This window comes from Palaemon carinicauda, chromosome 30 (assembly GCF_036898095.1).
Source record: "Palaemon carinicauda isolate YSFRI2023 chromosome 30, ASM3689809v2, whole genome shotgun sequence".
NCBI lineage: Eukaryota > Metazoa > Arthropoda > Malacostraca > Decapoda > Palaemonidae > Palaemon > Palaemon carinicauda.
Window position 1 is genome coordinate 88882963 of NC_090754.1, and position 25000 is coordinate 88907962.

General features: G+C 40.4%; 1 protein-coding gene across 1 annotated transcript in view; it reads left to right on the top strand.

Annotated features, from left to right (window-relative positions):
- LOC137623343 (uncharacterized) overlaps positions 1 to 25000 on the top strand; it is a 1305328-nt gene that overhangs the window by 466550 nt on the left and 813778 nt on the right. The window contains 1 exon segment of the mRNA XM_068354157.1: positions 19345 to 19527. Within this exon segment, the coding sequence (XP_068210258.1) occupies positions 19345 to 19527 (183 nt within the window).

Below are 25000 nucleotides of genomic sequence, written 5' to 3' on the forward strand. Positions count from 1 at the left end.
CATGTTGGTCCCTCATTAAAAGCTCTTACTGTTGACGGGTGTTGTTTACATCTCGATGGATTATTTTTCTTGATTAGGGCGTTGTGACTGAATAGGAGGATTGATTAAAAACCCCAATTGAAGGACATGTCACAGATTCAAAAAGCCTCAGGGATCCTTGATTAATTTTAGGCATGCAGTTGAAATTTTATTCAATAAAATATTTTTCTTTAGTATTTAGATTTAGCATTTTTACATGATAGTATGTACTGTACTTGACAAACGAATACCTTAATAGTTCAAAGTTGTAGCAAATGTTTTTATGTTGACCAGGCTGACATGAGTCTTTTTATTGTTTATATATGACATATCTGTTTTTGACGTTGTCAATAGTTTATATAGGACATATCTGTTTTGACGCTGTTACTGTTTTTAGAATTATATATTGTTAATTTATTCTCATCATTTATTTATTTCCTTATTTCCTTGCCTCACTGGGCTATTTTTCCCTGTTGGAGCCCTTGGGCTTATAGCATCTTGCTTTTCCAACTAGGGTTGTAGCTTGGCTAGTAATTATAATAATAATATTGAAATATCTTTTTACTTACTAAGTAAATTGTTGACGTGATGAAAGGTTTGTGTATCGCTATGATCAGCAAAGCTGTACTAGGCAGAGGCACCCATGCTAGATTGGTTTGATGTGAGTGATCTGCCTAAAGTCTCCCATCGTCACCAATCTGCAGTGGTCAGCGTGGTGATGAAAACTAGTTAGACCTAGATGTTAATAAGGACATGTCCGAGGCCTCTGTACTTTAGTGGACTAGAAACGGCTGCTTTTGTTCTTGTTGAAGTTTAGAAAATTAATTTATGAATTTTCCATAAATTTTTATTTTAAGCGATGGAAGACGGTTTTCGTCATTGACTTCAGTCAATGGCAAAATATATTTTGATTTTATTTTGCTTTGAAAATAAATTCATTTTAAATTTTGAGAGTTATTCTTTTTTGTACAGAAGGAAACTGAAAGCTGTTTGGTGTGTTAATGGGTGCCAAGTGTTGCAGATTCCTCACAAGAGAAATTTAGTTTGGCCTAGTCATCAATGTTAACATATTACGGAGCAATGGGATGATGTGAATAATGTGGATTACGTACAAGGAGAGTAAACTTGACTTAATAATGACATGAGACAAAAAGAAGTTAGAGAAAACCAGAGCCGTTCAATAAGGTCAGAATTTTGGCCAGAATTGTAGCATGTTTTACTTTTAATATTTCTATACTTACGTGTTGAGAGCTGAGTGATAGGATATTGCACCATGGTCTTCCATTGTTTCGTGGTAGAGTTCTCTTGCTTGAGGATACTCTCAGGCACTTTTAATATTTCCATTCTTAAGTGTTGAGAACTGAGTGATAGGATATTGCACCATGGTCTTCCATTGTTTTGTGGTAGAGTTCTCTTGCTTGAGGATACGCTCAGGCACATTATTGACTTATTTCGCTCCCTTTTTTTTAAGTTTTTATTGTTTATATATTAGAGATTTGATTTTAATGTTGTTACTGTTATTGAATATTTTATTTTAATATTGCATAACTTCTTTTTTAGTTTTTTTTTATTTCATTATTTCCTTTCCTCACTGAACTATATTTTCTTGTTGGGGCCCTTAGGCTTATAGCATCCTTCTTTTCCAACTAGGGCTGTAATTTAGCTAATGATGATGAACATGATGATAATAATAATAATAATAATAATAATAATAATAATAATAATAATAATAATAATAATAATGATAATAATTTACACCGATATCTCATCAATGTTTCGTTAGATAGGTGGAGGAGCTCTTCACATGTCTGTGTGTTGGAGACTGAGATTGGATAGGCTGTTCATGGGAAAGTTTATGTTGCTCAGTATTTGAAAATGCGGTTGCCAAATGACTTAATGACAAAACTATCATAAACAGCCATATTTAACAAACTCAGAAATTGGCTATCATGGTGAAGATGGGTTGATTCCTATTCTAGTTAGCCTTTAGATTCCTAAATTTGATACGAATATGTACAACAGAAGCGAACCAAACTTAAATGTTCATTCTAGTTAGCCTTTATATTCAAACTTTGTGCGAGAGCTTTTCTTTTCAGAAGATTGACTTATAATAATAATAATAATAATAATAATATAGTTTGTTTCAGTTTAGCGATGTAGGTTCGAATCTTGTCCCAGTAGAAACTCTAATCATGAATGATTCCGCTTTTAATATTTATTCTCAAGAATAAGTAAATTCTATATTACAAACTCTGCGTATATCAATATTTGAAAATACGTCCTATAGGCCACGCACACACATACACACACACACACACACACACACATATATGTGTATATATATATATATTTTTGGGCTCAAGCCATGTCGTCCTGATGGAAGTTCCTATAGGGTAGCTTCCTAGGGTATATTACAACTACGGCGATATTCCCAGAGAATTTACCTTAAGGTACCAGAATTCTAACTCCTGGAGCGAGTATCCCTCGTGAAAGGGATATCGCGACATATCAGAGGACGTATTCTAGACACGTCACATGGCAATCTACTACCTAAATAGAGATTCGTCTCGTAAGAGGGAGATTGACGAGATACGAATTCGGGAAGAAAAAGGGGGGAGCCGCTCCCAAGGCCTCCCAATCCCCCGATTCGTATGCGTGCCTGGCGCCAATCCTGGCGCCATCTGTATTCCTTTTTGCGTAGCTTAACAACTCGGTGTTTTTTCCTGTTTTTCTCGCAAATCTTGGATTTATTCAGCTTTTCATGGCTTCTCCGTCTTCGTTGGCCTCGGATAAGTTGAGTATAGTGTCTGTTATGTATAAATGTAGGCTCTTGGTAAAATTTTGAGTGATTAATAGGATTAATCTTTGATACAAGAGCCGTAGCCTACCAGAGGTGTCCTGGACACTGTCACTCGCTAGGTATAAATTAGTTAGTCAGAGTGACATTCCTGGTTGTTTTGCTTAATAAATTTTAGCTATTTAGCGTTACATAGGATTTCCTTTCGTGCTTAGTATTATTTGGCGAAGTATTCGCCATTCTGGCCTACGCTAGGCCATGTAGCCTAGTCGTTTGGTCCTAGTACTTAATGCATGATTTTGGTTTTTCCGAGTGTAATTAAAAGTTTATTAAAGCTTTAGGCTATATTTTATACAATTTAGACTGTGTGGAATATTTCCAAGATTGTATACGTGAGAGTTTCGGTGAATTAGGTAATCGATTCTCTTGGTGCCTAGGTTAATTGCTTATGGAACCTTAGTATACTTTATTATTCTCCCCGGTTGCTTTCTTTTCTTCGGAGAAGGTATGCAATCCCTTTCCCTCTGTTTAAGCCTTGGGCTTATCCCTAAGTGGTTTTTTCCGAATTTATTTTCGATAAAACTATACTAGGGTGTTACTGTACCTTCCTGTTCCAGCAAAGTCTGGTTCAAAGAGGGACAGAACAACAGAGTTTTTTAGTCTGGTCCGTGTTGTCTGGCTTGGGGCAGAGTCCCCCTCGCTGACCTAACACTTTTAAAGGGAGCTTAGCTCCCTTAGGTCACTATCGAAGGTTTCTGTAGTATGATTCCTCCCTTTGTGATCGACCAGACTAAAGTCCTGTTGCTGTTCTTGGGGAGGATAAAATCTTCCCTTGGGAATAGCAACGCCTTCCTTGCTTTGGTGCTTTGGAAGCTGGCAAGTATTGCTGGCCCTTTCCCTTAGATCTCCCTTAGGCTAAGACAGAGTTCTTGGCTGCGGGTGATCTGTCACTAAAGCAAGGTTGGCAGGACCCTTTTGTCCCTTCCCCCTCTATCTCCGTAATGGCCTTGCCATTACTGTACTGTACCCTGCCGGCCGGCAGAGCTGGCCGGCAGGGGTATTACTGTACTGTACGTCATTCTACTTCTGGACCTAGTATAGGTTGGGATGTGGAATTGACTAAGGCCATTGCCGGCCGGCTGAGATGCTGGCCGGCAAGGGCCTTATGTTTTCGAGTGCTGCCCGGACCTCTCTTGGTCCCTCATCCATGCCTGCCGACAGAGCCGGACGGCATTGGTCAAGGAAGCCTGAATTAAGTTTCTCCCCTTCCTTATATGCACTCTTTCGGTTGCCGGGCTTTGGGGGTCGTGTACACTCTTATCCCGGCATCCATTCTATTTTCTTCTAGTGCTGTACCTGTCCCGGCTGCCGGCCTATGAGGCAGACAGCCGGGCAGGTGTAGTCTTCTGGTTCTTTTGCTGCCGGCTGGCATTGGTCTTGTACCTTTGCCGGCTGGCTTATGTCAGTCCTTGTCTGCCGGTCACCAAGAGTGTGGCCGGCAGCTAGGTACTACCTTGTGTAGTTACTGGCCGGCAGTCATTGCCGGCCAACACTGGCTGTTGCTGGCCGGCAGTTACTGCCGACGGCACAAGCATTTGAACCAGAAGGCTGCCGCCCTATAGCTGTTAAGTAGTATACTTTAAAGCTAATTGTGGTGTGTGCCGGCCGGCAAAGGCAGGCCGGCACACATCCTCCTATACTGTACTAGTATTCTTCTGTATAGCATATACAGTAAGAAGAAAACTATAGTAAAAGTTTAGGTACAGCACTGTATCTTCTAACACTATTGTGTTTTCTTGCACAGCCCTTTGCTGTTGCCCTCAGACAGGAAGCAGAGTCTTCCCCGTCTATTATCCAGGATTTTAAAATCATTGCCTAGGTGTGAGCTCCACCTGTTTCCTCTGGAAACCTTGCATTGGTTACTCTAGTAGAGATAAACCAATTTTGATTTTATTATCTGGAAAGCTGCAACAATGGGTTGTGAGGGAAACACAAGTGTGTGTCTTTCCTTTATGAATTGTTATGCTATACTATGCATATCCAGTGATACATAGTTCACTTGATACTCATGGAAATTTTTTCTCTTTACAGGAGGACCCTCCGAAGTGCGGAAATGTTTTCTGCAATGTCCGTAGCAGGAACCTCTGCGGACATGAGTGTTGTAGGAGACACGCAGCATGCGCTGTCTCCAAGGATGATCTCCAGTATTGGGACCCTCAGGTATGTACTGTATGCACTAACCTGATTACTGAGGCTTTTGATTCCCCTAGAACGACGGAATCAAGGGATATAGCTAGGGAAAAGCTCCGTACTTGGGTAAGGGGCTTCAAGAAGAACACCTCTGGCCCTTATCTTCCTAGTGAGAAGATGAGGGCGTATCTTTTTCCCCAGGCATCAGCTGAAGCAGTGATTCCCCAGCCTCAAGAGGAGATCCCCCAAGACCTAGTCCAGGTGGACGAGGAAGTCGCAGATGCGATGCAAGACATCCAGTTGTGTGACAGGATGTCTGATGTGGACGAAGGTTTGGAAGAAGACCTCCTGGCAGAAGGTCAGGATCAAGTTCAAACCTCGGATGTCGCAGAGGATGGGGTCGACGAGGTGTCGGCTACTCCGGTTCAGATGCCGGAGCCCATCCCCTCAACATCCGCTGGTCTCCCAGTAGAACTGGGACAGGCCCTCTCTTCGATTGTTGGAATGATCCAACAAATGCAGAAGGAGAATCAGGAGAAGGCGGCTGCAATGGAACTGCGTATGCAGTCCCTAGCAGAATCACATGGGCCCCGGAAAAGGCTCAATGTGAAAGACCTTCCCATATGCTCAGACGCTAACCCATGGAGGTATGCTGAGCACATGCCAATGACGACTGGTAAGATCGTCATTTCGGATAAGCTGGGTTCAGTTCTCCTAGAGGAGGTAGAATTCTGGCCCAGCAAGGCATCATATCCGGACTGCTATGTCCGGCTGAGAAAAGAACCAGCTTCAAGGGAGGAGACAGAGCCGAAAGAGGTCATTATTATGGACCATGCTAAGGCTCAAGCCCTACTTTCATCCTCGATGAAAGAGAGGGGCTTCTCGAATTCGAAGGTAGCAGCATTGAGCAAGAAGCTCCCTTCTTTTGTGTCCTCTTCTGATAGAGCCTTCCCCTTTTTACAAAAAGGGTTTGCGGCTGTCCTAAAGGCAATCGAGGCCGGCAAGCCTTGCCCCTCCCTGGAGGAGTGTAAACCCTTGTCGCTGGCTCTGCCTATGGACCACAAGGACTGGAAGGATGTCCATCTGACATTCTCAGTGGGAAAGTTGGAGGCTGATATTGCCGGACGGCAATTCGGCGAGGACCTCCCCAAGTTGTCCGAATTTCTTTTACGAAGAGAGTTCGAGACAAAAGAAAGACTGGCTGCCTCAATGTCTCATCAGACTACTCTTGAGACGATGGCAAGTGACCCTAAGGTCCATGAAATGTTCATGGTTGTGGCTAAGTCTCACCTAGCCACAGTGACGAAGGACCTTTATGGCTTCGTCAAGGCAAGGAGAGCTTGCAGGGAGTTCGTGTTCACCGGGGCTTCGGTGAGACACGAGCCAAGGAAGTTAATATCCTCCAACATTTGGGGAAAAGACCTTTTCCCTACCGATGTGGTCAAAGAGGTTGTTGATAAGGCCGCCGTGGAGAATAGAAACCTTCTCCAGAAGTGGGGCCTGGCTATCAAAAGAAAATCTTCCCCGGATGAGGGTCCTCAACCTAAGAGGAAGAATATGAGGACTAGGCTACCGTCTCGGCCAGCCAAGCCTTATAGACAGCAACAACAACTGCAATTGCCTTTGCCTCCAGTGCCCCAGATGGTGGCACAAACCCCGACTACTTTTCAGTGGGTACCCCAGGCTGTGCCAGGTCAGTCAACCACATTCACCCCAACGTTCGAAGGACAGTCTTCTTCCTTTCGTGCAAAGCCTAGAGGAGCAGCCAGAGGCTCGTCTAGGCGCCCCTCAAGGGGAAGGGGATTCAGAGGTGGTCGTGGTCAAGGAGGCAAGACCTCAGGACGGCAGTCCAAGTGAAACGATACCGGTAGGAGGGAGACTAATGAAATTTTGGGATCGCTGGACCTTCGATCCCTGGGCCCAAAGCCTACTCAAGAATGGACTGGGTTGGAGCTGGTACAGCACTCCACCCCCATGCCTTCGGTTTTTCCAACACTCCACCCCCATTTTGGAGGAGTACGTTCAAGAACTGTTGGAGAAAAATGTGATCCGAAAGGTGAGGTCCATCAAATTCCAAGGGAGGCTGTTTTGTGTTCCCAAGAAAGACTCGGAAAAGCTCAGAGTCATTCTGGACTTGTCACCACTCAACAAGTTCATAGTGAATTGCAAATTCAAGATGCTAACACTGCAACACATAAGGACCTTACTGCCCAAGAGGGCATACTCAGTCTCTATAGACTTATCAGACGCCTATTGGCACATCCCGATCAGCCGTCGACTCTCCCCCTACCTAGGGTTCAGGCTACAACGGAAACTGTACGCCTTCAGAGCCATGCCATTCGGGCTAAACATAGCCCCAAGGATTTTCACGAAGCTTGCGAGCGCAGCTCTCAAACAATTACGCCTAAAGGGAATTCAGGTAGTAGCCTACCTGGACGACTGGCTGGTGTGGGCAGCATCCGAGACCAAATGCTTACAAGCTTCCAGTCAGGTGATCCAGTTCCTAGAGTACCTAGGCTTCAAGATCAACAAGAAAAAGTCTCGACTTTCTCCATCCCAAAAGTTCCAGTGGCTGGGAATCCACTGGGACCTTTTGTCACACAGTTTCTCCATCCCAATGAAGAAAAGGAAGGAGATAGCGGGCTCTGTCAAGAGACTTCTAGATTCCAAATGGATATCAAGACGCGAACAGGAGAGGGTACTAGGCTCTCTCCAGTTTGCTTCAGTGACAGACCCAGTGCTAAGAGCACAGCTAAAGGATGCAACCGGAGTTTGGAGAAGGTATGCATCAAACGCGCGAAGAGACCTGAGAAGACCAGTGCCGCCTCGGCTACGTACTCTTCTCAGACCTTGGTCCCAAGCCAGACATCTAAAGAAGTCGGTTCTTCTTCAGCCACCTCCCCCGTCGATGACGATTCACTCAGACGCCTCAAAGGAGGGATGGGGAGGTCACTCTCATCGGAAAAAAGTCCAGGGGACTTGGTCCAAGCTATTCAGGACCTTTCATATAAACTTTCTAGAAGCTATGGCAGTGCTCCTTACCTTAAAGAAAGTCTCCCCGCGTCACTCGATCCACATAAGATTGGTGACAGACAGCGAGGTGGTTGTGAGATGCTTGAATCGACAAGGGTCGAGGTCACCACCTCTCAACCAAGTGATGTTAGCCATTTTCCGATTGGCAGAAAAGAAGAAGTGGTACCTGTCGGCAGTTCACCTTCAAGGAGTCCGCAATGTGACAGCGGACGCTCTATCCAGGTTCACACCGATAGAGTCGGAATGGTCCTTAGACGCAGGATCATTTTCCTTCATTCTGAATCAAGTCCCAGAACTGCAAATAGACCTCTTTGCGACGAAAGACAACAAGAAGTTGCCCCTGTACGTGTCCCCGTACGAGGACCCCTTAGCGGAAGCAGTGGACGCAATGTCCCTCGACTGGAACAGGTGGTCCAGGATTTATCTGTTCCCTCCTCACAACCTTCTGTTGAGGGTCCTCAACAAACTGAGATCCTTCAAGGGGGTAGCGGCAATAGTGGCCCACAAGTGGGCGAACAGTATGTGGTTCCCCTTGGCGTTGGAACTACAGATGAAGTTCGTGCCGCTACCACATCCAGTTCTGACCCAGCGAGTCCAGAAGTCGACTGTCTGCGCTTCATTACAGAAAACCCAGACCCTGCAGCTCATGATTTTCTCGCCCTAGCGGTGAGAAAGCGTTTCGGGATTTCGAGAGCTAGCATAGACTTCCTAGAGGAATACAAGTGCAAATCGACTAGAAGGCAATATGAGTCATCTTGGAGAAAGTGGGTGGCCTTTGTAAAGGCAAAGAATCCGCAGGAGATCTCAACAGACTTCTGCTTATCTTTCTTCATCCACCTCCATGGCCAAGGATTGGCAGCTAACACGATTTCAGTATGTAAATCGGCTTTGATGAGACCCATTTTATTTGCCTTCCAGATCGACCTAGGTAACGAGATCTTTAATAAAGTTCCGAAAGCCTGCGCTAGGCTCAGACCTTCAGCACCTCCAAAGCCCATTTCATGGTCTTTAGACAAAGTTCTTCATTTCGCCTCCCTGTTGAGCAATGAAGAATGTGCGTTAAAGGATTTAACGCAAAAAGTTATTTTCCTATTTGCACTCGCGTCCGGGGCCAGGGTTAGTGAGATCGTAGCCCTCTCGAGAGAGGCAGGTCGTGTTCAGTTCCTGGATGGGGGGGAGCTGAACCTGTTTCCGGATCCTACGTTTCTCGCCAAGAATGAGTTACCCACCAACAGGTGGGGTCCCTGGAGAATCTGCCCTCTGAAAGAAGATGCATCTCTATGTCCAGTAGAATGCCTAAAGGTCTATCTTCGTAGAACTTCAGACTTCAAGGGTAGTCAACTATTCAGGGGAGAAACATCAGGCTCAAATTTATCTCTGAATCAACTCAGAGCGAAAATGACATATTTTATTCGCAGAGCGGATCCTGACAGTACACCCGCAGGTCACGATCCGAGGAAAGTTGCCTCATCCCTAAATTTCTTTAATTGTATGGATTTTGAACATCTCCGTTCATACACGGGCTGGAAATCTTCCAGGGTGTTCTTTCGCCACTATGCGAAGCAAGTAGAGGAACTTAAGAGATCTGTGGTAGCAGTGGGTCGTGTAGTTAACCCTACTGTTTAACTCTGCGAGGAACAGTGATCTTAATTGGGACGATTAAGTCCAGGGTGAGTGTGTAGGTACATACTGTACTACAAACTAAAATGAGGGCACCAAGTGCCCATACAGACTGTTCCTTCCTTCAAAGGTGAACCTCGCATAAGTTCAGACATGTGTGCCAAGCGTTTCTAACGCTAATGTGATTGATTTGTAATACAGATTTTTTATGACTTGATACCTTGGTATCTCATTAAAGTGGTGTTTAATGGTTTTTCTTTCAGATAAACAAGTTCTGTTTACTATCATACTTATGCTTAAAGTTTTGGGTTATCCCCTTTTATATAAATATATATATTTGTTGTTAACCTGTCTGTTTATTATCTGTCAATAAACTTGTTCTTGAGAACCTTGCGTCTCTTTCACCTGTGTCAATTTATTGGTATAATTGAGCATTTAAATTCTATGTATCTTATCTGGGATAATTCTGATAGAATTGTTCTGTTTTGCAAGCTATGTTGCATTGGTTTATGTAAGTCCCCTAATGGGAGGACTCCGTCCCATAAAGGGACGAGGGCGGTTTTATTAGTTTCTTCCTATGCGGATATAAACCTTTGTCCAATACAAGTATTGTGCGGATGTCTGGTCAATATATTGACGCAGTAGTTCTATACAAACTATGCTTTACCTAATATAGGGCGAGGCCACTATATTAGCTTGCCTGAGATTCATACATAGATATATGTACTCTTCGAGACTTTCCAGAGTCTAGTAGGACTCTTCCCTGTAGGGGGCAGGAAGCTCTAACATAGTTTATAGTTAGTTGAAAAGATGTATAACGGTAACATCTTAGGTCTCTAGGTCTAGTCGACCGGGAATAAATATCTCCGGGGAGTACGGCACGTTCTGAGAATCCACAGATACAGTAATGCTCTGGTACACTTCCATCAGGACGACATGGCTTGAGCCCAAAAAACGGATTTTGAGCGAAGCGAAAAATCTATTTTTGGGTGAGATAGCCATGTCGTCCTGATGGACCCGCCCTTGCCTTTCTAAGAAAGGACTGTAGGACCCCTCCCTACATACAGTATCTGTAGCACCTCGTGTACGCTACAAGGAATACAGATGGCGCCAGGATTGGCGCCAGGCACGCATACGAATCGGGGGATTGGGAGGCCTTGGGAGCGGCTCCCCCCTTTTTCTTCCCGAATTCGTATCTCGTCAATCTCCCTCTTACGAGACGAATCTCTATTTAGGTAGTAGATTGCCATGTGACGTGTCTAGAATACGTCCTCTGATATGTCGCGATATCCCTTTCACGAGGGATACTCGCTCCAGGAGTTAGAATTCTGGTACCTTAAGGTAAATTCTCTGGGAATATCGCCGTAGTTGTAATATACCCTAGGAAGCTACCCTATAGGAACTTCCATCAGGACGACATGGCTATCTCACCCAAAAATAGATTTTTCGCTTCGCTCAAAATCCGTTATATATATATATATATATATATATATATATATATATATATATATATGTATATATATATATATATATATATATATATATATATATATATATATATATATATATATATATATATATATATATATATTACTTGCGAAGCTACATCCCTAGTTGGAAAAATAGGATGCTTTATGCCCAGGGGCTCTAACATGGAAAATAACTCAGTGAGAAAAGGAATAAAGGAAAAATAAAGTATTTCAAGAAGTTACATTGTTAAAATAAATATTTCCTATATAAACTATAAACACTTTAACAAAACAAGAGGAAGAGAAATGAGCTAGAACAGTGCGCCGAGCGTACCTTCAAGCAAGAGAACTCTAACGCAAGACAGTGGCAGACCATTGTACAGAGAATATGGCACTACCCAAGAATAGAGAACAATGCTTTGATTTTCTAGTGTCCTTATTCTAGAAGAGCTACTTACCATAGCTAAAGAGTCTCTTCTACCCTTACCAAGAGGAAATTGGCCACTGAGCTATTACAGAGCAGTAACCCCTTAGGTGAAGAAGAATTGTTTGGTTTATCTCATTGTTATCAGATGTATGGGGACAGAGGTGAATCTGTAAAGAATAAGCCAGATTATTCGGTTTGTGTAGACAAAATGATAATGAGCCGTAACCAGAGAGAAGGATCCAATGTAGTACTGTCTGTCCAGTCAAAGGCCCCCATAACTCTAGCGGTAGTATCTCTACGGGTGGCTGTTGCCCTGGCCAACCTAATATATATATATATATATATATATATATATATATATATATATATATATATATATATATATATATATATATATGTATACATATTTATGTGTATATATATATATATATATATATATATATATATATATATATATATATATATTTATGTATATATATATATATATATATATATATATATATTTATGTATATATATATATATATATATATATATATATATATATATATATATATATATATATATATATATATATATATATACTGTATATGTAAGGAATAGGAGTTCACTTATATTGCAGATTTTGTTGAACGAAAGATGACTGAATACTTTTACTATTTCAACTTTGGTCCTTTCCAGTTTCCTCTAGACACTCTTTTCATCTTGGCTCGAAGTTCTTAAGATGATAAGAGAATAAAACTGTGTACTGGCTTAGGGAAGTTTCTGATAGACATCATGTGTATTGTTATTCTTGCAACCGGAAATGATATAATTCTTCCAAATATATTTAGTCCATGGGCCAGAAAGTGAAACCCTCCCCCCCCTAGGGAATTTTCACGACCCCCCTAGTTTTCTTCCTTAGGGTGTCCTTTATGCATATCCGGGTGTTTCCAAACACATAAATGTGGCAAAAAGGCAAAATTGTCACTTTTTGTACAAACCGCACGCCAAATTTTCACATTTTCCGCCGCACTGACTTTGTGTCGCTTTATTGGCTCTAACTTCCTTAATATCCAAACTAAGTGAACATTTTTGGTACCAACATAATGCTAAGACCAAGAGCTATACAATGGTATATAATTATGCCCATAATTAATGATTAATACGTATTCCAGGGCCATTATTGTACCCCCTACCCTTAATTTTTGTTCGAAAATGGGCACCTGTAACTAGTTGCTACTGATACTGATGATATTGTTGAGGCATTTGGTTACATTTCTGTATTTGATTTTGTACATAATCTTATTTAGAATATTGCATATCAGTTTTGTTCTCTAATTTCCCAAAATATATGAATTAAGTGACAATAATCAATTGATTGTATAATGGCCACATATTTTTTATTGATACCTACTTTGTAGGGAACGCTTCTTAATAACTTCTGTAAATCGTGACATATCTGCATTATTTTGGTGCTAATCAAATGCTTGGAGCATATACAACTAAGCTTGATGATGTAAAGTTAATCTGTTACTGAAATCCATTATCTAAATTGCTGTTACCTATCCCCCACTCCTTAAAAATAGTCCAAATTTCAATTGACGGAACTTTGTTCTACCCTCATCTTCCCTATCATCTCTACTTTCTGGTACCAAATGGCAACAAAACAATTTATCTTTATGATTTATTATAAAAAAAGAGTATTTTACTAACATTTAAAGAAGGAGATGCTTTGAAGAGAAGTATACTGCTTGGACGTTATTCACTGTAGAGTGGCCACCACATACTTATATCATGAATATGCATACACAAACATAGTAAATATGACTATAACTATAAATGTAGGACACTACCTATTGCAGTGTGTCTGACTTTCATATCTGACAGGTGTCATTCACTGAGATAACCAAGAAAATCATTGATTAACAGTAGAATAAGATAAATGTAACCAATATAAATGTCATTTATAACTTAAACTGACAACTAATACCAACAAGTAAATGGTGAAGAGCTTGGAAGTCTACATCAATGTTTGAAATCTGCGAAGTTGTGTTCATATAAATATCATTATATGTGGAGTATGATGGTCTAGTTAGTCTCTCTTGGCACTGGCAACAGACAACTACAGAAAAGAACTAGCTTGACAATTTACACATTGCGTTCATGATTCTTCATCATAAATGTTGTCAGCTAGGTTGTTAATATCAATATCCTCTGTATCCAAATCATCATCGCTGTCAGCTTCTCTGTCTAGCATGATATCAATGAGTTCCTGTGGCAGTATATCACCTTTGACCCAGTCAGTCTGCAGCTGTCCTGAGTCATCAAGTTTCCAGCCTTTGCCTACTGGACTTGGTATATCTGGATATGGCACACTGGACTTATTCCAAACATATGCTTGGTTGTTGCATCTGAGGATATGCATGTGCAGTGATGACCTGCATGGTGGGAGCAAGCTCAGATCAATGCCATCACAACTGGACAAAGTTTGGCCTTTCTTGAGCTGGAATTTTTATCTAAACATATCATAGAGCAGCTTGTTTATGTCTTTGTAGTTGGCCTTTCCATACATACAGCAGACAAACTGTTCAAGTTCACTAAATGTTTCTTCAGAAAGTTCAGCAGTGGTTGCTAGGGAGATTAACACTGAATGGTATTCAGGATGTGCATCAAGTGTTTTCTTTGGTGTAAGTTTACCTTGGTGAACGAAGGCACTTGTTGTATCGCATCCTGTGAATGCATGAAAAGAGTACATGAGTTTACAGTATTCTGTACCATGTTTGCTAATAACAGCTCTCACATCAATTAGTCTTCTCTTGTTTGAAACGCCAGTATCAAATAACACAGACGGGTCAATATCTTGAGAAAACTTCAACAGTAATAGGAAGACATCAGTATCTGGTGAACGGACTACAATCACCTTTTCTGCACTAAATGATTTGGCAGCATGGATGCAATGCAGAATGATCCGAGTATCTGCTTCCTCCTGTGAAGAAAATAGGTCCTTCACCTGCGTGGTCTGAACAGTCAATCCATCCTCACTTGTAAGGAGAATGCATTCATCCTTATACACAAAATATACATCAATTTGTAAACTCTTATTGGACGGTTGTAATGTTTGCCCCTCAACATTTGATCAATCGATCCACTTGCACATACACCAGCCTCAATAATGATGTCCTCAAAGCCTGTGGCAGACATCATCTTCCCGATGACTCCAAGTTATGAGCAGATTGTATGAAATTCCCCAATCCTTACAAGAACACCAATGTATTCTCGTGGGTTTTGCCACAGGATAGAGTAAGCTTTCATTACTACAGCTAAATCAAAAGTTACGATAGTGACCTGCTGCTGCACATCCTTTGTGGTCTGCTGACATAGTCGGAGTATGTGCTGAACTGTGGCATTATCAGTAATTGCCCTATGTACTGGCACCATGTAATCAACTGTAGACTGAGCACAGGCTTCAAAATAATCACCTTTTCCAGTCAGTGACAAGCATCCAGCCCAACCAGGAACACTTTGTTCATTAGATTTGTACAATCTTGCAATAGTCCAAGCAAAGTCTGATTCCTTGGATTCATGAAATGAAACTGGTATTGTCACAGACACATGTTCCACTCTCAAATTAGGCTCAGTCCTACTCATGAAACAAGGTGGCAGTTCTTTATCCTCATAGCGAATTGACCTGTCTTTATTACTCTTCCCTGACTGCTGAGGTGGCTGCTCCTTGTTCATGTCAGAACTTGCACTACTAGATGTCTCCTGAATGACAATACCATGTGCTACATGTGTTGTTCCAGCCCCTGATAGTGTTTCTTCAGACAGGTCGAAGTTGTCCCAGCTGAAGTGGAGAACTACATTATTCATACAGGATGATATGGCTGAGGGAAGTAAGGATTCCTGTGTGTTGATTTGGTTACATATGGCAGTTTCTAGCTCCATCACTTGGGAATATGACCAACAGTGACCGAAATGATTCAGCAGTGTAATGAGCTCAGTACTTCCTGTCATATGTCTCAAAGTTATTCCAAGAAGAACATGTTTAGGCGTTTTCCATTCTCCTCGGCTCATAGCATAACATACATCTTGAGCACATGAATCAACCATCCTCTCCAACTTTGACGAAATATCTTTAAATGGTTTCCCACATAGAAGCTGCGACAAAAAGTTAATCAGGATTAGTGGTGGTTTGTTCTCTATGGACATCAACCGCGCTGCTGTAGGTGGCCATGGCAGTACGTCTGCTTTCCTTTTGGCATCCATCAGTTGTCGCCTGAGCATCATAGCTGCTTCCTGGAGAAACCTTTCCTTAGAGGCGGCCATCTCAAATGCTGCCTCTACTGCTTGTCCAACTGGTAAGAGATCAGAATATATAAGTTCACTTCAGTATTTGGGTGCCCAGAATTTAACCCTGTGACTAAAATGTTTCTCCAACTTATCCTTGAGTTTACAGATTTTGTAGTTTGGATTGTAAGTTGATGGATGATGTTCTTGTAAATATAGCAAATATTTCTCTTTCAACATTGTCACACGTTCTACGTTGTACCCCTTGATTATATGTTCTTCAACATAATCACAGATGTAGGAGAATGCTTCGCTATGGGCAGCTAAATGTTCAACAGCACTCTGATCCGGCTCTTTATTAACATTTCACTCCTGCTTACGAGTGTAATCTCTGCGACAAGAATTATGATAATGTGCCTCTCGTGCTTGCAAGTCACAGCCTTCAATCTTTCCAAGTAATGTGTAGTCATTTTTATGCTTTGCAGCCTGTAGTATTGACTCAGCTGCAGTTTCTGTAACACACTTTGTTGGAAACTCTCTGACACCTCTCTGAAGGAAATAAAATTGATGAAGATGATACTTGCTTTCGATTTGAAGTTGAAGGCCCTTCGTCATCTTCAACTGGATGTTGTCGTTTCTTACTTTTCATATGACCAACATTTATAAACTTTTGATAACACTTCCTGTGTATTCCATGGGTATTTGCATTCAGCGTCTCTGGAACTTCTTCATAGATTTCATGCATCCTCACATTAGCATCAGCACTAGCTTTGCGGAGCTGCACTGATTCCTTGATCTTTTCAAAGCTCACATCAGTCAGTTTTCGAACAATTTTGTCAGTTTTCTGTTCAGAAAAATGTATAATGTAAGTCCTTTTGGCACACACTGCAGATATTTCCTCTGACTTTTCTTTTTCAGTAAACTAACTGGGCGTTCTGCCATGCTGACTAATTATCACCAGTTAATATTGGATCCTTTGCCTGAAATGCAAATGCATCATAATTTATGCACAGGACTAATTTCAGAAAGCTGGAGAATATATTGTTATCTATTGACACCAAAATGGTGCAGTTATGTAACAATTTACAGAAGTTACGGAGAAAAGTGGGTATTGCTGGTAATATGTGGCCATTATACAATCAATTGATTATTGTCACTTAATTCACATATTTTGGGAAAATAGTGAACGAAACTGATATGCAATATTCTAAATAAGATTATGTACAAAATCAAATACAGAAATGTAACAAAATGCCTCAACAATTTCATCAGTATCAGTAGCAACTAGTTACACGTGCCCATTTTTGAACAAGAATTAAGGGTAAGGGATACAATAATGGCCATGGAATACGTATTAAACATTAATTATGGACATAATTATATACCATTGTGTAGCTCTTGGTCTTAGCATTATGTTGGTACCAAAAATGTTCACTTAGTTTGGATATTAAGGAAGTTAGAGCCAATAAAGCGACACAAAGTCAGTGCGGCGGAAAATGTGAAAATTTGGCGTGCGGTTTGTACAAAAAGTGACAATTTTGCCTTTTTGCCACATTTATGTGTTTGGAAACACCCGGATATGCATAAAGGACACCCTAAGGAAGAAAACTAGGGGGGTCGTGAAAATTCCCTAGGGGGGGGGGAGGGTTTCACTTTCTGGCCCATGGACTAATTGTGTACACACACAAATACTATCGAAGAAGCATCTGTATGCATACGCAGACTGAGTAAATAAAAACTCATATAAATTTCCATGGTGAAAATGTAGCTACAAAAAAAATGTAGTACAGGAAAAGGTATTATAAGCAAGTAATTCAGTCCGGTATCTATGAATGACTGAATCTAATTTTATTAAAGGTATGAAACCTTTTAATTCTCAAGAAGGTTGAGATAGGCTTCTAAAAGTTTTTAAACACTGGCTTTCATGACTCTTTTATCTGTTTTTATTTCTTACTGCTGAAAAATATGATTTTATTAATATTTTGATGTTGATATCCAATGTATATTGATTTTTTTTATAATAAATAAGTGTATTTGTTAATTCTTACAATTTTGTTTTAACATGTGATGATATTTAGTATTTGCATGCGTGGTGTACGTTATCCCTTGAATTTTATCTAACACCAACTTCTTAGATAGGCAGTTAATCTTTTTACTCATGACTCTAGCCAATAACTTTTGCCTTGTTATATGTGAATAATATTTTGCCTGTCAATTGCATTATATTTACAATTATATTTATGTCTGCAAGCTCGCTGTAATAAATAAAAAAAATAACAAATAGTTAAGATGTCTTTATATCTTAAGAACTTCGAACCAAGAAGTGAAGTGCTTACAGAAAGCTGGAAAGGACCAAAGTTAAAATGATAAAAGTTAGCAGTCATCTTTCATTCAAGGAACCTTGAAATATATATATATATATATATATATATATATATATATATATATATATATATATATATTATGTATATATATATATACATAAATATATATATATATATATATATATATATATATATAAATATATATATATATATATATATATATATATTATATATATATATATTATATATATATATATATATATATATATATATATATATATTATATATATATATATATATATATATTATATATATATATATATATATATATATATATATATATATATATATATATATATATATATCTCCTCACTTTCTGAGTGAGGATACCTTAATGTGGGGAAGGGGTTCGCGCGTCCCTATGATCAGGGACACCCAACCAGGATGGTTTGCAGTAATCTATCAGACTAAAATCTCCCATCATCATCAATCCACAATGGCCAGCGTGGTGATGAAACCTGGCAAAATCCCAGACATTAATGAATTGATAAGGACATGTTAGAGGCCTTTGTCCTGCAGTGGTCTAGAAACGGCTGCATTTGTTGATGTTGTTATATATATATATATATATATATATATATATATATATATATATATATATATATATATATATATATATATATATATATATACACACACAATACATACATATATACTGTATATATACATATACATACATACATATATACATATATATACATACATAGATACATATATATACACATACATATATACATATATATATATTATATATATATATATATATATATATATATATATATATATACATATATATATACATATATGTATATATATATATATATATATATATATATATATATATATATATATATATATATATATATACATATATATACATATATGTATATATATATATATATATATATATATATATATATATATATATATATATATATATATATATATATATATAAAGTTTGTGTGTTGTTGAAAATACTAGTATAAATGGAAAAAAATAGTTTCACTACTGTATACTATATTTACTCCTCCCTCCTTATATTTTTAGTACATAGTTGATTGTGTTTATTGTACATTTCCTGCAAAACCTTCCACTTGACTCATCCCCAGTAACCATTATGTTTTCCCTTTTGTTTCAGGAGAAGTACCCTCCTTCCTCGCATGAAGGGAAGCCGTGGTACTGGCGGGGGGGAAGACGACGAAGAGAGTGATCCGGGTGGTGATGTCCTTGACATGTCCCGACCCCCATCTCCTATTACTCCCGCTGCTGGTGCCTCCTGCTTTTACCGCAACACGCTCTCCACCACTTTTCACAAGAGCAGGTCAGATATGGCAAAGCCATCATTTTATTTTTCCTTCATAATTTCACCAGGGAGAAATCTCATTTTTTGGCAGCGCCATCTTTATCTCTCTTATATTTTTAGATGTCAAAACTTTGTCATTTTTGGTGGTGGTAGCGCCATCGTTATCTCTCTTATATTTTTAGCTGTCAAAAATTTGTCATTTTTAGCGGTGGCAGCGCCATCGTTATGTCCTCTATATATTTAGCTGTCAAAAATTTGTCATTTTTGGCGGTGGCAGCGCCATCATTATCTCTTTTATATTTTTAGCTGTCAAAAATTTGTCATTTTTGGTGGTGGTAGCGCAGTCAGTTTTCCTTCATTATTTCCTTTGCCTGAAATTACATATAAAAAATCAGGCTATATATCAGTTTAGTGAGGTTGGTGTTACTCTGTGGACACTAGTCGTGGTATAACAATGAAACTATATCCAACAGATTTTGTAGATTTTAAGACAGCCCTTAGGAAAAAATGGAAGGTAAATGGCAGGACAGTATTAGAAATGAAACTATAAGAGAGATTACTCAAGTGCTATATGTGAATGAGATCATGGTGAAGGGTAAATGGATATGGTTTGGGCATGCTCTTCGGGCTCTCCAAGAGAGATGAGTTCAAACGTTCAACTGGGATTTACAAGGCACTAGAAGAGTTGGAAGACCCTGGCTTACATGGCTGAGAACTATGAAGGGAAAAATGATGGCGCTGCCCCCGCCTAAAATGACAGATTTTATATGGATTAAGTAATGAAGAAAAAATATTATGGTGCTGCTTCCACCTAAAATGACAGATTTTATATGGGTCAAGTTATGAAGGAAAAAATTATGACGCTGATTCCCACATAAAATGAGATTTTATATGGGTCAAGTTATGAAGGAAAAAATTATGGCGCTTCCTTGGGGGAAGATATGTCATTTTAGTGTGGGGGCAGTGCCGTAATTTTTTCCTTCATAACTTTACACACACAAAATCTTGACATTTTATGTGGGCGCAGTACCATCATTTTTACTTCACAGCTTGACCCAAATAAAATCTGTCATTTTAGGCGGGGGCAGGGCCATCATTTTTTCCTTCATTACTTGACCCATATAAAATCTGTCATTTTAGGCGGGGGCAGGGCCATCATTTTTTCCTTCATTACTTGACCCATATAAAATCTGTCATTTTAGGCGGGGGCAGCGCCATCATTTTTTCCTTCATTACTTGACCCATATAAAATCTGTCATGGGGGGGGGGGGGGCAGCACCATCATTTTTTTCCTTCATTACTTGACCCATATAAAATCTGTCATTTTAGGCGGGGACAGCGCCATCATTTTTTCCTTCATTACTTGACCCATATAAAATCTGTCATTTTAGGCGGGGGTAGCGCCATCATTTTTTCCTTCATTACTTGACCCATATAAAATCTGTCATTTTTTTTTGGGGGGGGGGCAGCGCCATCATATTTTCCTTCATTACTTGACCCATATAAAATCTGTCATTTTTTTTTTGGGGGGGGGGCAGCGCCATCATTTTTTTCTTCATTACTTGACCCATATAAAATCTGTCATTTTTTTTTGGGGGGGGGGGGGGGCAGCGCCATCATTTTTTCCTTCATTACTTGACCCATATAAAATCTGTCATTTGGGGGGGGGGGCCAGCGCCATCATTTTTTCCTTCATTACTTGACCCATATAAAATCTGTCATTTGGGGGGGGGGGGGCAGCGCCATCATTTTTTTCCTTCATTACTTGACCCATATAAAATCTGTCATTTTAGGCGGGGACAGCGCCATCATTTTTTCCTTCATTACTTGACCCATATAAAATGTGTCATTTTAGGCGGGGGCAGCGCCATCATTTTTTCCTTAATTACTTGACCCATATAAAATCTGTCATTTTTTTTTGGGGGGGGGCAGCGCCATCATTTTTTCCTTCATTACTTGACCCATATAAAACCTGTCATTTTTTTTGGGGGGGGGCAGCGCCATCATTTTTTCCTTCATTACTTGACCCATATAAAATCTGTCATTGGGGGGGGGGGGGGGGGGGCAGCGCCATCTTTTTTTCCTTCATTACTTGACCCATATAAAATCTGTCATTTGGGGGGGGGGGGGGCAGCGCCATCATTTTTTTCCTTCATTACTTGACCCATATAAAATCTGTCATTTTAGGCGGGGACAGCGCCATCATTTTTTCCTTCATTACTTGACCCATATAAAATGTGTCATTTTAGGCGGGGGCAGCGCCATCATTTTTTCCTTAATTACTTGACCCATATAAAATCTGTCATTTGGGGGGGGGGGGGGGCTGCAGCGCCATCATTTTTTCCTTCATTACTTGACCCATATAAAATCTGTCATTTGGGGGGGGGGGGGGGGGGGCAGCGCCATCATTTTTTCCTTCATTACTTGACCCATATAAAATTGTCATTTTAGGCGGGGGCAGCGCCATCATATTTTCCTTCATTACTTGACCCATATAAAATCTGTCAAGGGGGGGGGGGGCAGCGCCATCATTTTTTTCCTTCATTACTTGACCCATATAAAATCTGTCATTTTAGGCGGGGACAGCGCCATCATTTTTTCCTTCATTATTTGACCCATATAAAATGTGTCATTTTAGGCGGGGGCAGCGCCATCATTTTTTCCTTCATTACTTGACCCATATAAAATCTGAAATTGGTGGGGGGGAGGGGGCGCCATCATTTTTTCCTTCATTACTTGACCCATATAAAATCTGTCATTTTAGGCGGGGGTAGCGCCATCATTTTTTCCTTCATTACTTGACCCATATAAAATCTGTCATTTGGGGGGGGGGGGGCGCAGCGCCATCATTTTTTCCTTCATTACTTGACCCATATAAAATCTGTCATTTGGGGGGGGGGGGGGGGGCCGCAGCACCATCATTTTTTCCTTCATTACTTGACCAATATAAAATCTGTCATGGGGGGGGACAGCGCCATCATTTTTTCCTTCATTACTTGACCCATATAAAATCTGTCATTTTAGGCGGGGGGTAGCGCCATAATTTTTTCCTTCATTACTTGACCCATATAAAATCACTCATTTGGGGGGGGGGGGCCCCGCGGCGCAATCATTTTTTCCTTCATTACTTGACCCATATAAAATCTGTCATTTGGGGGGGGGACGCAGCGCCATCATTTTTTCCTTCATTACTTGACCCATATAAAATCTGTCATTTGGGGGGGGGGGGCAGCGCCATCATTTTTTCCTTCATTACTTGACCCATATAAAATCTGTCATTGGGGGGGGGGGGCAGCGCCATCATTTTTTCCTTCATTATTTGACCCATATAAAATCTATCATTGGGGGGGGGGGCAGCACCATCATTTTTTCCTTCATCACTTGACCCATATAAAATCTGTCATTTGGGGGGGGGGGCAGCGCCATCATTTTTTCCTTCATTACTTGACCCATATAAAATCTGTCATGGGGGGGGGAGGGGCAGCGCCATCATTTTTTTCCTTCATTACTTGACCCATATAAAATCTGTCAATTTAGGCGGGGACAGCGCCATCATTTTTTCCTTCATTACTTGACCCATATAAAATCTGTCATTTTAGGCGGGGGCAGCGCCATCATATTTTCCTTCATTACTTGACCCATATAAAATCTGTCATTTTTTGGGGGGGGGGCAGCACCATCATTTTTTTCTTCATTACTTGACCCATATAAAATCTGTCATTTGGGGGGGGGGGGGGCAGCGCCATCATTTTTTCCTTCATTACTTGACCCATATAAAATCTGTCATTGGGGGGGGGGGGGGGGCAGCGCCATCATTTTTTTCCTTCATTACTTGACCCATATAAAATCTGTCATTTTAGGCGGGGACAGCACCATCATTTTTTCCTTCATTACTTGACCCATATAAAACGTGTCATTTTAGGCGGGGGCAGCGCCATCATTTTTTCCTTAATTACTTGACCCATATAAAATCTGTCATTTGGGGGGGGGGGGGCGCAGCGCCATCATTTTTTCCTTCATTACTTGACCCATATAAAATCTGTCATTTGGGGGGGGGGGCAGCGCCATAATTTTTTCCTTCATTACTTGACCCATATAAAATTGTCATTTTAGGCGGGGGCAGCGCCATCATATTTTCCTTCATTACTTGACCCATATAAAATCTGTCATGGGGGGGGGGGGGCAGCGCCATCATTTTTTTCCTTCATTACTTGACCCATATAAAATCTGTCATTTTAGGCGGGGACAGCGCCATCATTTTTTCCTTCATTATTTGACCCATATAAAATGTGTCATTTTAGGCGGGGGCAGCGCCATCATTTTTTCCTTCATTACTTGACCCATATAAAATCTGAAATTGGTGGGGGGGAGGGGGCGCCATCATTTTTTCCTTCATTACTTGACCCATATAAAATCTGTCATTTTAGGCGGGGGGTAGCGCCATCATTTTTTCCTTCATTACTTGACCCATATAAAATCTGTCATTTGGGGGGGGGGGGGCGCAGTGCCATCATTTTTTCCTTCATTACTTGACCCATATAAAATCTGTCATTTGGGGGGGGGGCCGCAGCGCCATCATTTTTTCCTTCATTACTTGACCAATATAAAATCTGTCATTGGGGGGGGGGGGGGGGCAGCGCCATAATTTTTTCCTTCATTACTTGACCCATATAAAATCTGTCATTTTAGGCGGGGACAGCGCCATCATTTTTTCCTTCATTACTTGACCCATATAAAATCTGTCATTTTAGGCGGGGGCAGCGCCATCATTTTTTCCTTCATTACTTGACCCATATAAAATCTGTCATTTTAGGCGGGGGCAGCGCCATCATTTTTTCCTTCATTATTTGACCCATATAAAATCTGTTATGGGGGGGGGGGGGCAGCGCCATCATTTTTTCCTTCATTACTTGACCCATATAAAATCTGTCATGGGGGTGGGGGGGGGGGGGGCGGGCTGCGCCATCATTTTTTCCTAAATTACTTGACCCATATAAAATCTGTCATTTTAGGCGGGGACAGCGCCATCATTTTTTCATTTATTACTTGACCCATATAAAATCTGTCATTTTAGGGGGCGGGGCAGCGCCATAAGTTTTTCCTTCACTACTTGAACCATATAAAATGTCATTTTAGGTGGGGCCCTAGCCATTATTTTTTTCCTTTTTAACTTCCCCCATATAAAACCTGTCCTTTTAGGTTGGAACCAGCGCCATCATTTTTCCCTTCACTACTTGACCTATATAAAATCTGTCATTTTACGTGGGGCCAGCGCCAGCATTTTTACCTTCATAACTTGACCCATGTAAAATTTGTCCTTTTAGGTGGGGCCAGTGCCATTATTTTTTTTCCTTTTTAACTTCACCCATATAAAATCTGTCATTTTAGCGGGAGGCAGCGCCATAGTATTTTCCTTCATTAATTTCATCTCTTAATCGGAAATTTATCTTATAACCTATGGACGTAAAACCCATTTTCTTCTTCATATGAG